Source organism: Heteronotia binoei, chromosome 1 (genome assembly GCF_032191835.1).
Source record: "Heteronotia binoei isolate CCM8104 ecotype False Entrance Well chromosome 1, APGP_CSIRO_Hbin_v1, whole genome shotgun sequence".
NCBI lineage: Eukaryota > Metazoa > Chordata > Lepidosauria > Squamata > Gekkonidae > Heteronotia > Heteronotia binoei.
Genome location: NC_083223.1, coordinates 25,570,006 through 25,585,612, shown reverse-complemented (window position 1 = coordinate 25,585,612; position 15,607 = coordinate 25,570,006). Strand labels below are relative to the sequence as shown.

Genomic DNA, 15,607 nt, shown 5'->3' with positions numbered 1-15,607 from the left:
TAAATGCATTTGCAAGCTACTGGCCAAGAGGGCAGTGGGGGCTTCAAGAGCCACACACAATAAAAGACCCCCACTCCTGAGCCATAGTTTGGCTACTGCTGCCCTAGACGTTCCTCTGCTATTCTACCTTTTGCCTTCTTGTGTGTGTGTCTTCATTCGAAGTATGTATTCTGTTCTTCCTACCACATAAGACCTTTTAAGGTAGTCTTTATAGGATTAACTTCTGGGTTTGGAAATGTCACTATATAGTCAATCTGGTGTAGTGGTTAAGTGTGTGGACTCTTATCTGGGAGAACCGGGTTTGATTCCCCACACCTCCACTTGTAGCTGCTGGAATGGCCTTGGGTCAGCCATAGCTCTACAGAATTGTCCTTGAAAGGGCAACTTCTGGGAGAGCTCTCTCAGCCCCACCTACCTCACAGGGTGTTTGTTGTGGGGGAGGAAGGTAAAGGAGATTGTGAGCCACTCCGAGAGCCAAAGTGAAGGGCGGGATATAAATCCAATATCATATCATCCTTTAAGGGCTGCCATTTCAGCCTTAAAGGCGCTAGAAGCTTTTTTTGTAATCTGAAGTTAAAGTTCTTGCTTGTGGTCTGAATTCTTTACCCCCTCCCCCCTTCTACAAGCACATAAAAACCTGGGATTGTCGGATTCTTGAGGTTTTGCTGCCACCACTGCTTGGGCTGCTGTTACTCCTTCAGACCATGGTGATAGTGGGCTCTATTCTCCCCTCAATAGTTTGCTGAGTTTATGGTTAACTACTAGGTGGTGTGTGTATGGCTGAAGTTTCTTCTCCTGTACCGTTGTGTCTCTGTTTTATACTGCTGCCTTCTGTGTAGGCCTGGAGGCCAAAGAGGACAACTTTAGCATGTGCTCTCTCCTCAGTCCTTAAGATCTCCCTGCTGCTGCTGAAAGAGGTGTCTGAATTCTGCTTCTCTTTATTAGGGGGAATGTCTACTACACTCTGTTTCTGTTTCCAAAGCAACTAAAATGGCTTCATTCTTATTGTATAATAAAATACAACTGAACACATCAGCATGTGTCCTATTATATCAGTGTGTGCCCTACTATAGCCATATAGTAAGCTAACTGCAGTCCTTACCTCTGGTAGTGTTGGTGTTGGCCATAGGCCTTCAGTGGGAGTTTGAGCCAGCTGTGGACAGTTTGGGTCAGGTGTAGACAGAACCTACTGCTTCTTCCTTTGATGGAGGACTGTGCCAGCACTTGACATTTAGATCAATTGCAATAGACAGCTTCTGGTTATTTCTGCAGAGTTTCCCCCCCTACTTTGGCCACATATCTTGAGTCAGCCAGCAGTCCATCTCATCTAGCGTGCTGTCTCACACAATGGCCAACCAGTTCTTGTGGAGGTCCAACAACGGGGATAGAGGCTGAGGCCTTCCCTGATGTTGCCTCTGAGTCCTGGCACTATGATTCAGAGGCTGACTGCCTCTGAATGTGGAAGTTCCCTTTAGTCACCATGGCTAGTTACTACTAATATCCTTCATTAACCTGTCTAATACCCTTTTAAAGCAGTATATGCCTACTTTTGCTTCCCATTGTGTAGCACACTAATGTCAGATTTGTATGCTGACTAAAATCAGATGTGTTTGTAGTTCAGCCTTTTATTTTCAGTAAATAACTGTTGGATGCTCTACAGGTTACAAAAAATCTCACAGACATGAGGACAATGAGAAGTTGCCTTGTATTGTGAGATCATTAGTCACCTGTTCTGACTCTTCAGTCCCTGGCTTTCACCAGCATTAAAGGCAGCAATACAAGGCATCAGACGTAGGATTTTGTACATGCAGAGACCTGTATTCCTCTAGTGAATTAAGGTTTTCCCCTGCCCATCCTTGAGATCTAGCTAACTTCCATTCATTGTGTTTCAAGGCATCTGCAAGTTATTTCCCTAGTTTAAATTGTAATATGGAGCAAACAAAATCATATAAAGATTCTGTATCCAAAGAGACCCTCTTATCAACTAATCCTAAATCATTTCCACTAATCTCATCCCATCCTGCCCCTTTAAGAGAAACAGTGCCAGTCATACTTTTACATACATTTTTATCTGGTGTTACTTTCTTTCATTGTAATTAACCCATTTCTTGTTAGAGGTAATGCCATTAGCTATATAATAATACTTTTTATTTATATGCTGCCAAATGACAGACTTGTCCTTTAGATTACTTTGTAGGTTGTTGATGAGTTAGAATCCTGAGATGAGTGCTGAGCCCAGAGGGAAAAAACCTGGGCCAGGAAGAAAAGGCTTCCAGCAGTGGAGAGGAAGAGGAGGATGGCAAGAGAGAGGAAAAGGGCGAGGACAGAGAGGAGACTGGAAAAACACAGCTGGGAAGTCAGGATCGGGTATGCTAACATCACAATGTAACTTTGCTGTATTTTATTGTTGGTGCTTTTTATTTTTAGTTACATGTTGGTTGGAAGGATGAGAGCAACATCTGTTTTCTTACATCTATGTTCTCTTCTGTCATGGGACTTGAGGTGTTGTATGTAGGATTCTTTGAAGATCTATCCACGTGCTGACCAGACCCAGGCCTACACAGCTTCAGTAAGGCTGCTGTTGCTTCATGTGGTCTACTGGTCTACTTTCCCTATGAAGAAAGGTTAAAATGCTTGGGGCTCTTTAACTTGGAGAAACGTCGACTGCGGAGTGACATGATAGAAGTTTACAAGATTATGCATGGGATGGAGAAAGTAGAGAAAAAAGTACTTTTCTCCCTTTCTCACAATACAAGAATTCGTGGGCATTCAATGAACTTGCTGAGCAGTCGGGTTAAAACAGATAAAAGGAAGTACTTCTTCACCCAAAGGGTGATTAACATGTGGAATTCGCTGCCACAGGAGGTGGTGGCGGCTACAAGCATAGCAGCTTCAAGAGGGGATTAGATAAATATGGAGCTGAGGTCCATCAGTGGCTATTAGCCGCAGTATATTACTGGAACTGTCTGGGGCAGTGATGCTCTGTATTCTTGGTGCTTGGGGGGGGCAAAGTGGAAGGGCTTCTAGACCCACTTGTGGACCTCCTGATGGCATTTGGGTTTTTTTTTTTTTGGCCACTGCGTGACACAGAGTGTTGGAATGGATGAGCTATTGGCCTGATCCAACATGGCTTCCCTTATGTTCTTATGGTGTGCCCTGCACTAGCTTGTATGGAGTAGCTGATCTCTCAGCTTGCCATACTGTGGAAGAGCAAGGCATGTATGGAGAGATTTGGGGTGCATCAAAATTTTCTGAGCTGAACCATGTGTCCCAAGTTACTTCTTTATGGTCCCTGTTCTTTTTTCACTTTGGTTCTAAGTATAAACTTAATATGTTTTATGCCTGCTATTATCACTAACTGTTTTGATACTTTGCAGCTCCATCCCAGCTCATTCAAGCCACATTGGACCCAGTTACTCCTTATAGAGGCTGGAAGCTTTATTTCTCAGAAGGTGAGTCTTTTTTTAGGAAGTGCATGTCTGCATGTACAGAAAACAAACATGAGGACCAAAGAAGAGAATAACATTCCGTTCATACTTAATCTTCTCTTTAATTCCATGCATGATGAACCTAATTTTGACATAAACTGGCTGGTTCATGGTTCATGAGATTCTGTCTCTCACAAACTGTCCAGTTTTTAAAGTTTGTGGCATTTTTAAAGTTTGTGGCACTGGTTCGTGAGTCAGATATGCTGATGCCAATGGATTGTCAGGGTGGGGGAGGGGATGGACTTCTGCAGCCCTGGAAACACCTATAGTGACCCTTCAAAGCTTGACAGGCAGCTCTGGCTGCCAACAAGAGAGCTCCTATTCTGCTCTATGGGAGCAGAATGTATATATACCCCAGCTCACACACAGCTCTTTTTACTTGGCAGCACTTAAGTCGGCAGTTAGGCAGATAAGAAGTAAGAGGTAGAGAGGAAAGGAAAGGCAACAAAGTCATTTTTCAATGTGAAAACAGTGGGGTTGGTAGTATTGTTCTAATTGGCTTGCTTGTACAGTCTTAAGAACATAAGAGAAGCCATGTTGGATCAGGCCAGCGGCCCATCCAGTCCAACACTCTGTCACGCCGTGTCCAAAAAACAACAACAACACCAAGTGCTGTCAGGAGGTTCACAAGTGGGGCTAGGAGCCCTTCCACTTTGCCTCCCGCCAAGCACCAAGAATACAGAGCATCACTGCCCCAGACAGTTCCAACAATATGCTGTGGCTAATAGCCACTGATGGACCTCTGCTCCATATATTTATCCAATCCCCTCTTGAAGCTGGCTATGCTTGTAGCCGCCACCATAAGAACATAATCTTAATGTGCATTGTGTCCATTAGAGCAATAAGCATACTAGAATTTACAGCAAATATAGGACACAATATGCAAAGTGAAGCCCAAATTACAATCTCCTACATGAGGAACTCAAATTAGTTCTCCCACTTTGAATTAATTATTAACTGCCTATCAGCAGATCAGTAAAATCAGCCACCTACAGACACAATAGGAATTTTTGCATCCTGGGCTTTTTCAGATATGCATCAAAATAACCATATTAAAAAAAAACAACAACCAGAAGAAATTCCTCCCTCCCTTGCCTTTTTACTGCCCTCCCAATGTTGAGAGGTAAGTAAAGCATGGGAGGAAGGGAGATGGGGACACATTTTCTCAAGATCCTGGAAGCTTCTATTATCCTAGAGGTAGAAGCTTTGAGACATTACCCTTCATGACTCAGTTGTGTATCCCCATGCAATTCCTTTTAGGCTCCTAGCTTGTAACTGATAATAGGAAAGTTGAAAATGTCTTTCAAACAGGCTCTTGGCTCTTATGAATGGGTCTTTGCCTATATGTTATTTTTAATGAGATTTTAGACTGATGGCTTTCATTGTTGTAGTTTTCAACTGCATTGTAACCTACTTTGGGGAAGAGCAGGCTAAAAGTACTGTTAAATATTGAGTAAATGTGTATACCTTTGTTGCATAAGATGGGGGGGAACTTAAGGATATGAATCTAAATAACTAAATATCTAATCTCATGGAAATCATCCAATTCAGCATATGATGACAACTTCCCTTTCATTCAGAAGATTGAAGCGTTTGAAAAGTTTTTCATGTCTCTGATAGACCATTATGACAAGGTAAGGCATTATGACATCAACACATGTCTGCAACATGTGCTAAGATCTTCAAGTGAGGCCTTGCAAAGCTGACAGAAGTAAAATGGCTTTTCCTATGGCAGCACTTCTTCTATGTTATCCTCTTTTAGAGAGACTGAGCGGACCAGTTGTTTGCAGGGGTTGTTAGGAGGGTTGGGAAGCCTTGTTCTGCTAGGTCTTTTGGGTTTGGGTGGTAGCTTTATTTTCAGTGCTTGCTACTGACTGTATTTTCATGGTTTTCTGTTGTGACTGTGTTCTTACTGGCTTTTATATTGCTAATTAGCTGTTACTGTATTTATGGTTTTGTGCTGTGGATAGTTTTGTGAACCTTGGTGTGCTGAAAACTCTTCTATTAGAACACAAGAACATAAGAGAAGCCATGTTAGATCAGGCCAATGGCCCATCCAGTCCAACACTCTGTGTCACACAGTAGCAAAGTTTATATATATATATATATATATATATACACACACACACACGCACGCACGCACTGTGGCTAATAGCCACTGATGGACCTCTGCTCCATATTTTTATCTAAACCCCTCTTGAAGGTGGCTATGCTTGTGGCCACCATCACCTCCTGTGGCAGTGAATTCCACATGTTAATCACCCTTTGGGTGAAGAAGTACTTCCTTTTATCCATTTTAACCTGTCTGCTCAGCAATTTCATCGAATGCCCACGAGTTCTTGTATTGTGAGAAAGGGAGAAAAGTACTTCTTTCTCTACTTTCTCCATCCGATGCATTATCTTGTAAACCTCTATCATGTCACCCCGCAGTCGACGTTTCTCCAAGCTAAAAAGTCCCAAGCGTTTCAATCTTTCTTCATAGGGAAAGTGTTCCAGCCCTTTAATCATTCTAGTTGCCCTTTTCTGGACTTTCTCCAATGCTATAATATCCTTTTTGAGGTGCGGCGACCAGAACTGCACACAGTACTCCAAATGAGACCGCACCATCGATTTATACAGGGGCATTATGATACTGGCTGATTTGTTTTCAATTCCCTTCCTACTAATTCCCAGCATGGCATTGGCCTTTTTTATTGCAAACGCACACTGTCTTGACATTTTCAGTGAGTTATCTACCACGACCCCAAGATCTCTCTCTTGGTCAGTCTCTGCCTGTTCACACCCCATCAACTTGTATTTGTAGCTGGGATTCTTGGCCCCAATGTGCATTACTTTGCACTTGGCCACATTGAACCGCATCTGCCACGTTGACGCCCACTCACCCAGCCTCAACAGATCCCTTTGGAGTTCCTCACAATCCTCTCTGGTTCTCACACCCTGAACAATTTAGTGTCATCCGCAAACTTGGCCACTTCACTGCTCACTCCCAACTCTAAATCATTTATGAACAAGTTAAAGAGCATGGGACCCAGTACCGAGCCCTGCGGCACCCCACTGCTTACCGTCCTCCACTGTGAAGACTGCCCATTTATACTCACTCTCTGCTTCCTATTACTTAGCCAGTTTTTGATCCACAAGAGGACCTGTCCTTTTACTCCATGACTCTCAAGCTTTCTAAGGAGCCTTTGATGAGGAACTTTATCAAGAGCTTTCTGGAAGTCAAGGTAAACAGCATCTATCGGGTCTCCTTTGTCCACATGTTTGTTCACCTCCTCAAAGAAATGTAACAGGTTAGTGAGGCAAGATCTTCCCTTACAGAACCCATGCTGAGTCTTCCTCAGTAACCCATGTTCATCAATGTGCCTACTCATTCTGTCCTTGATAATGCTTTCTACCAACTTCCCGGTATTGAAGTCAGACTGACTGGCCTGTAATTTCCTGGCTCTCCTCTGGAACCCTTTTTAAAGATGGGGGTGACATTTGCTACCTTCCAGTCCTCAGGAACGGAGGAAGATTTCAGTGAAAGATTACAGATTTTTGTTAGAAGATCCACAAGTTCAACTTTGAGTTCTTTCAGAACTCTCGGATGTATGCCATCCGGACCCGGTGACTTATTAGTTTTTAATTTGTCTATCAGTTGTAGGACCTCCTCTTTTGTCACCTCAATCTGACTCAGGTCTTTCAACACCCCTTCCAAAATTAGTGGTTCTGGGGTGGGCAAAAAGTTCTCATCTTCCATAGTGAAGACGGAGGCAAAAAATTCATTCAGCTTCTCAGCCATTTCCCTATCCTCCTTCAGTAATCCTTTTACCCCATGGTCATCCAAGGGCCCCACTGCCTCCCTGGCTGGTTTCCTACTTCTAATATATTTGAAGAAATTTTTATTGTTGGTCTTTATGTTTTTTGCAATATTCTCCTCATAGTCCCTTTTTGCCTGCCTGATCACAGTCTTGCATTTGATTTGCCACAGCCTGTGTTCCTTTTTACTAATCTCACTTGGACTGGTTTTCCACCGCTTAAAGGAGTCCTTCTTACCTTTTACAGCTTCCATTAATTTGTTTGTTAACCATGCAGGCCTTTTCTTATGCCTGTTTGTGCCTTTCCTAACTTGTGGTATGTATTTTATCTGAGCTTCTAGGATTATAGTTTTAAATAGTCTTCAAGCTTCCCCAAAGGTTTTGACCGTATTTACCTTTCCTTTCAGTTTCCTCCTCACATGCCTCCTCATCTCAGTGAATTTACCCCTTTTAAAGTTAAACGTGGTTGTGGCGGTCTTTTGGGGCAACTCCCTATTTATACAAACAGTGAAATCAATAACATTATGGTCACTGCTCCCAAGTGGCGCAATCACTTTTACATCTCTCACCAAGTCTTGGGCATTACATAGGACCAAATCCAGGATTGTCCCACTCCTGGTAGGTTCTGAGACCATCTGCTCCATAGCACAGTCATTGAGAGCATCAAGAAACTCAATCTCTTTCTCTTGACCAGAACACATATTGACCCAATCAATCTGCGGGTAGTTAAAATCACTTATTACGACACAGTTTTTACGTTTAGCCGCTATCTTTAAGCCTTCCATCATATTATAACCGTCCTCTCTCTTTTGATTTGGTGGGCGATAACAAACTCCCATAGTTAAATTTCCTTTTGGGCCCTCTATTTCAACCCAAAGCATTTCTAAAAGGGAATCTAATTCTCTGACCTCAGTCTTACTGGACCGTATATCCTCTCTGACATAAAGAGCCACCCCACCTCCAACCCTTCCCTCCCTATCCTTCCGATATAACTTATATCCAGGAATCACCGTGTCCCACTGATTCTCCTCATTCCACCAAGTTTCTGAAATTCCCACAATGTCTATGTTTTCTCCCAACACTAAACATTCCAATTCACCAATTTTACTTCGAACACTTCTAGTATTTGCATACAAACATCTATAATTTCCCAGGCAAGCTAGGCCCGCCACCTTCCTCCTGCCACCTTCCTCCTGCCACCTTGAGACTCTGGCAGACAGTCCATACTGTTTGTCACCATCACAGTGGACAACTCTGATCCGTTACCCAGTAGAAAAATAGCAGCCAACCCTTCATCTCTTTGAGACGAATCCTCCCGAACCAAAGATAATTCGTCTCCTGTCGGCTTTCCCCCAAGATTTAGTTTAAAAACTGCTCTGCCACCTTTTTGATTTTAATCGCCAGCAGCCTGGTTCCATCCGGGAACAAGTGGAGACCGTCTCTTTTGTACAGCTCCCGCTTGTTCCAGAAAGCATCCCAGTTCCTAACAAACTTAAACCCTTCCTCCTTACACCATCGTCTCATCCACACATTGAGACTTCTAATTTGTGCCTGTCTCTCCTGCCCTGCATGTGGAACAGGTAGCACTTCTGAGAAGGCTACCTTGGAGGTCCTGGCCTTAAGTCTCCTGCCTAGCAGCCTAAATTTTCCCTCCAGGACCTCACGACTGCATTTCCCCACATCATTGGTGGCAACATGCACCACAACCACAGGCTCCTCCCCAGCACTGTCTATCAGCCTATCTACTACACGCGTACTGTCCGCTACCTTTGCACCAGGCAGGCAAGTCACCATACGGTCAGTACGCAGTTTCGCCACCCAGCTGTCTACTTGCCTAAGGATCGAATCACCAACTACCAAACCCCGCCCCCCCGTCCCCCTGCCCAGGGATGGTTCCTTGGCGCGAAAGGATTCCTGCTCACCAACTGAAGAAGAGGTCCCTTCTGAGGGCGCATTCCCCTTATCCTCAGCACAGTGCCCTGTCCCCTCTCGACCCTCACGCTCTCTGGCAGCAACAGGGCTGCTACGTTCAGAGCGGGGCTCATCTAATACACCCCCCGAGAGTCTTCCCCAAGTGCCTAACTGACCGTCTCTGCTTCTCCTGAGCAGTCACCTCGGCCTCAAGGGTACGAACTCGTTCCCTGAGGACCAGGAGCTCCTTGCATCGAGCACACACCCAAGACTTCTGTCCTTTGGGCAGATAGTTGTACATGTGACACTCAGTGCAAAACACTGGAAAGCCCTCACCTCCCTGCTGGCATTCTATCTTTTATATATATATATATATATATATATATATATATATATATATATATATATATATATATATATATATATATAAAATTTATTTATTTAAAATATACAGTCCTCTTTAAATGCTGTTTGTTTAAGTGGCTCCCCTTCTGGAGGGTCAACTTACCTTATTGGGAGAACAAGGAAATCAGGGATCTGAGTTCCTGGTCCTTAGGGAGCCCCTAGGTGAAGAGCCACAGGCCAAGAGCCCTTTAATAGTCTCTGGTCTAAGCTTCAGTGTTGGGACTAGAAGAGAACTGGGCATCTAAGACCTCTCCCTTGTCTTCCCTGGATCTCCTTGTTGCCAAACCACATCCACTTCATGTATTAGCCTTCACACAACTTTTTACCACCCTCTGATAACAATATGGCACAACAAGAAAACAGGAACGCTTGATGCTACCATTCACAAGGTTCCAATGACTCAGCCAACCCAAATAATTTCACTCCACCTTTGAACGGCCCCATGAGAAAAGTATCTGATATTTGGCAAAACACTTGATGGCAATAATGAATATGATGACAAATCCAATTTCCCATGTTTTGTTTTATAGGATGAAATAGAAAGTAAGGGAAGCATTCTTGTGGATTATAAAGAGCTGATTAATGCTAAAGAAGTAGTTGAGTCAATACCTGATATTTCCACCGAATTTAGAGATATGCCACAGAAAATACTGGACTGCATGGGCTTGGCAATTCATCAGGTAAATAACTTTAGCAAGTATAGAACAATACAGTATTGATTATGAAACATTCACAGAATAGGAAGCATGGGGAGAATGTAGTTTATGACTGTAAAAGAAGTATGGCTGCAGGGGGAAAGCATTATTTAAACTCCTTAAACATTGACTGGTGCTGGAACTAAGTTCCATTGAATTCCATGGCACTTCTTCCCCAGTAAATATACATATGATTGCAATTCAAGTCTGCTTCTACAAAATAATTACATTTGGGCAGGGCTTTTTTTGTAGAAAAAGCCCAGCAGGAACGTATTTGCATATTAGGCCACACCTCCTCATCACCATTGTTTCACATAGGACTTTTTTGTAAAAAAAGCGCAGCAGGGACTTATTTGCATATTAGGCCACACTCCTGATACTAAGCTAGCCGGAACTGCGTTCCTACTCAAAAAGCCTTGGATTTGTGTTACCAAGCTTTTTGAGTGGTATAATCATCCCGCCTGTACTATGATCAGGGCTTTTTTTGTAGCAGGAACTCTTGCATATTAGCCCACACCTCAATGACGTAGCCAATCCTCTAAGAGCTTACAGGGCTCTTCGTACAAAGCCTACTGTTAGTTTCAGGAGGATTGGCTACATCAGGGAGGCGTGGGCTAATATGCAAAGGAGTTCCTGCTATAAAAAAAGCCCTGACTATGATCATCCTGAGAACGTTTCTCTGTATGATGAGGACTAGCTTACTGTCAGTTCCATCCTAAGAGGTATACCCTTGTACAGGTGTCGAAGTCAGTGGGCTTAGAATGGTGAAACTTGGTTTAGGATGGCACTTTTTGTAACTATATGTGGTATTGCCTCCTACAAAGCTGTTTCATTATAGCATCTTTTGTCCAGGGTGTAATTTTAAAAAATAAAATATTGGGGGGGGGAGGAGGCTTTAATCTCTTAGTTGTTCAATTTATTAACCCTGTTTTTGGAAACAGAACCACAATCTTAAAAGATTGATTTCATTTGACCTGAGCAAAACTCTGCTGAACCAGCAGACTCATGTTGGCATCATGCAAAACACAAAGATTAGAAAAGGGATTGATTTTTTTTTAAAAAAAGGATATTTATTGGGGAAGTTTGTTCTCCTTTAATTTTTTTATTGCGTATGTAAAATAGTCTTGCTTTCAGATATTATCAGCAGCATCTTGGAAGGAGGGCTGCTGTGGCTTCCTTGAGTACCTTTTTTTAAAAATCCATCCATTTGAATCACATGTTTAAAATCCTGTATTTCCCCCCCTTCCTTTCTTGATTATGTTATTGCAACATGTGGAAATCCAAGGCCACATAGTAGAGTTCTAGGCTTCTGAGGCTTATGTTTAGGGAAAATACTGTTGGCATTAAATGTTTCTCTCTCTTGCTCTCTCTCTTAACTTGTATAGTTTCACAGAGTTTTTTGCCTCTTTTGTTCTTGAGGTCCTAAGCAAAGATCTTGAGAAATATGCAGCAGAACTGCAGGCACAGGAAGGACTGTCCATTGGTGAAGAACCCATAATCAACGTGCCATATATCCATGCAAGGTAGCCAGTTCTTTAAACTGCCTTGCTTACACACAATCATGCAATTCCCTCCATTAGCTGAAAGGATTTCATGTAACATTTTTTAAAAAATCTTCAACATGCCTCTAAAAGTAGTAACATGTCTCTTTGTAAATTTTTGTTTGTGTATAGTGGTGAGATGAATGCTCCCTTTTTCTAGCCAAGGATGTTGAAATGTATCTTGTATCTGTATTCAAAAAATGGGGAGGCAAAGATGGATATAATTTCATGTCATTATATCTGTGGGGGTAGGTCAGCATTGTTTTCAGGAGGCCGTTTCTGATATTGCCCTTCTCAGATTCTACCATATTTGTTACTGAATGGACAACTCCCTTTCCCCTGTCATGTCCTCTTTCCCCTCTTATATCCATTAATAAATGATACAATGTTTGGGGTGGCACTTCAGAATCCAAAGATCTACTGATGATGTCACATTCTGGATCCCACTCTCTGATCCTTTAATTAAAGATCCCTGCCATCTAACTTTATTAGCAGAGATTGACTCCTCCCCCCCAAAAAACCTTGCAAGAGAGAACTGTTTGTGTCTGTCTCACTGGTTAGGTTTTCTGTTTACTGATTTAGGGCCATGGATTCAAAACATCAAAACACTGACTCTAAGGAACCTTGCCAAAGTTCTGAAACATCTGTATTGAATTAGGTCTGTAAAACTAACAACCAAAATAAATAAGAAAGAAAAATGCTTGGCAGAGTCCAGCTAAAATTGAATCACCTTAGTGGTTGCTTCCACAGCAAGAAGCACTATTACCAAGTCAAAAGACAAAATAAAATGGAGAAGCATCTAAAATAAACATATAAAAAAGGCGAGGGAGATAACAGAAGCAAATAGAAACCAATAATTAGAAAATAAAAGTTGATGCAGAGCACAACCTAGAGGGGTCAACCAAACTAGCACCAGCAAAGACTGGTGACACCACTTAGATGCCCTGTGGGGCTGTTAGAAGGCACTGTCTTTAGTCCAAATTAGTCAAGACCCATTAATTACAGTGGGACACATATCTTGGTCCTGTGCATGTTTATTTGGAACTAATTTCTCTGCATTCAGTGGGACTTTCTCAGAAGAACAAAACTCAAGTCCAGTGCCATCTTAAAGACTAGTCACATTTTCCAGGGGTCAAAGCTCTTGTGAGTCAAAGTTCACTTCTCAGATACAAATTGATAAAGAGAGCTTTACTCACAAAAGCTTATACTCTGAAACAGGGGTCGTTTTGTAGAAAAACAGGTGGTGGAGCTCATCCAGGATTGTTATGCAGCTGCACCTACTATTCAGTAGACAAGGTGGGAAGGAGGAGGTGGAAAGGTTCAGGAGCTGAGCTCCTGTGAGCGCAGGCCACTGAATCCGAGGCCTGCCCTGAAAAATTTGCTTATAAACCCCATGAAGTCATCTGCACATGCCCAATTAGCTTCCTCGAAGTTTCACAAGAGTCTCCTGAGAGTCAGAGGAATCAGGCTGCACCTTGTTTCCCCCTCCCCTTACCCTGGCCAGGCTGCATCACTGATAGCTGTTGTCAGTGGGTGCACTGAGTACTTAAGGGTGCAACTCCCAAATGTGTTGCTGCTGTCATGGCAGACTTCTCTGTTGTTCTTGCAGTAAATTTCTGAGTGACAATCCCATGACTCCAGGGTAAATCTGGGGGCAGCCCCATAATGGGTTTGGGCCCAATTCCAGGTAGATTGTATCTTTTAGGATTAGGATGCTCTGTTTTGGGCATGGTACACTTAAATGACAACTATGGAATTTCATTCTTAACCGCTTTTTTTTAAGAGTCTACAACTATGAGCCACTTACTCCACTAAAGAATATCCGGGCTAACTGCTATGGGAAATACATTGCAGTGCGTGGCACTGTTGTGCGTGTCAGTAATATCAAGCCTTTCTGCATCAAGATGGCATTTACATGCAGCACCTGTGGAAATATTCAGAGTGTATCTCTGCCTGATGGAAAATATACACCACCTACAAAGGTAAACAAGCCTCTTAAAAACTTTGTTAGTTACCTTTTTCATTAGGCAAGATTAAATAGATATTAAAGTAATGAGAAGAGACTAAGTGACTGCTGCAAAATTAAACTGAATTGTGAAGTGTGATTTGGGACAAATAAACTGCCCCCCCCAATCAAATGAGGCCACTTCAGATGTTGCAATGTAAACATCCATTGGCACTAATCTGAATATCATCTGTTTTTAGTGTCCTTTGCCTGAATGTCATGGACGATCATTCACTGTAGACAGAAGTTCTCCTTATACCATTACCGTGGACTGGCAGTCTATTAAGTAAGCATGCAATGTCTGCTTTTTAAATCAGTGTCTGTCAAAATAATTGAAATGTTTATCTTGACTGAAACCATACTTAAAATGATCTTAGCCTAGCATATAAAATAAGCACCAAAGCTTCAGCAAGTGCTTCCAGCAGCAGAACTGAGCTTATTTTATATTGCATCCAATGATCTGGCAATGGAACACACTTGATTTGTATTTTGGGGATCAAACCAGGTTCCTGCAGGCCTTCTAAACATGCTGGCAATCTGCCTTTCAACTGCAGTACTCTAAACAGTTTGGGCTGTCAGTAGCTAGTAGATTCCACCCACCTGTGCTCCATTTATGAGAGCCAGTCTGCTGGAATGGCCTTGGGTCAGCCATAGCTCTTGTAGGAGTTGTCCTTGAAAGGGCAGCTACTATGAGAGCTCTCTCAGCCCTACCCACCTCACAGGGTGTCTGTTGTGGAGGAAGGGGGAAGGTAAAGGAGATTGTGACCGCTCTGAGATTCAGAGTATAGGGCAGGATATAAATCCAGTATCATCTTCTTTAACATGCCTCCTGGTTTAGGCTATAAGTATTAACTATCTTTATATAACAACAGTGTAGTAGAGTGGTTAGTTTCAGGCTAGAATCTGGCCAATTCAGCTTTAAGTCCCAGCTTGTTGGAAGCTTGGGCTGCTCCTTCTCTCTCTTACCTAGGGCACAGAGAGGTGGCTGTCATGGAGGGAGAATAATGTAAGCTGCTTTGGATCTCTGTTATGGAGAAAGCCTGGGCATAAATATAATGATGTGTGTTGTGCCATGTATTCTAGGATTCAGGAGCTCATGTCAGATGATCACAGAGAAGCCGGCAGAATTCCTCGCACCATAGAATGTGAGCTGATTCAGGATCTTGTAGACAGCTGTGTTCCAGGAGATGTAATTACTGTCTCAGGAACAGTCAAGGTCTCCAACACTGAGGAAGGTATGCCAAATCTGCTGTAGCTTTTGAAGCAAATATATTCAGTATTTCCTCCTTTTAAGGAGCTAAATATTTATCAGCTTTTCCCACCCAGATGACCTCAGAGTGGAATATACGACTAAGCATAGACCAGTGTGCTTACCCATATGCATAGTGATTAAAAATGTAAAGCATTTCAACTTTGCAGCATATAGACAGTGGGTATATTTTGTTTTATTTATTTCATTTATATCTCACTTTTCTCCCCAATGGGGACTCAAAAGAGGTTACATTGTTCTCCTCTCCTCCATTCTATCCCCTCAACAACACTGTAAGGTAGATGAGACTGAATGTGTGTGTGACTGGCCCATGGTCACTCAGCAAGATTCCATAGCAGAGTGTGGATTTGTGCCTGGGTCTCCCAGATCCTAGTCCAACACTGACCATTACACTAACTGGTTGTCCCACTGCTTTCCCACACTGGATTGGATCCCACCTAAAATGTTTTGCTGCTGTAAAAAGGGAGCTATTTGTGCAGATTTCTCCCTTCCCGC

General features: G+C 42.7%; 1 protein-coding gene across 1 annotated transcript in view; it reads left to right on the top strand.

Annotated features, from left to right (window-relative positions):
* Positions 1 to 15,607, top strand: part of MCM8 (minichromosome maintenance 8 homologous recombination repair factor) — a 35,072-nt gene that overhangs the window by 474 nt on the left and 18,991 nt on the right. Inside the window, exons 2-9 of the mRNA XM_060232700.1 lie at positions 2,186 to 2,367; positions 3,378 to 3,452; positions 5,040 to 5,122; positions 10,132 to 10,281; positions 11,716 to 11,819; positions 13,621 to 13,819; positions 14,043 to 14,128; positions 14,926 to 15,077. Of these exons, the coding sequence (XP_060088683.1) occupies positions 2,223 to 2,367; positions 3,378 to 3,452; positions 5,040 to 5,122; positions 10,132 to 10,281; positions 11,716 to 11,819; positions 13,621 to 13,819; positions 14,043 to 14,128; positions 14,926 to 15,077 (994 nt within the window). The 5' untranslated portion in view covers positions 2,186 to 2,222. The remainder of the gene's footprint in view (positions 1 to 2,185; positions 2,368 to 3,377; positions 3,453 to 5,039; positions 5,123 to 10,131; positions 10,282 to 11,715; positions 11,820 to 13,620; positions 13,820 to 14,042; positions 14,129 to 14,925; positions 15,078 to 15,607) is intronic.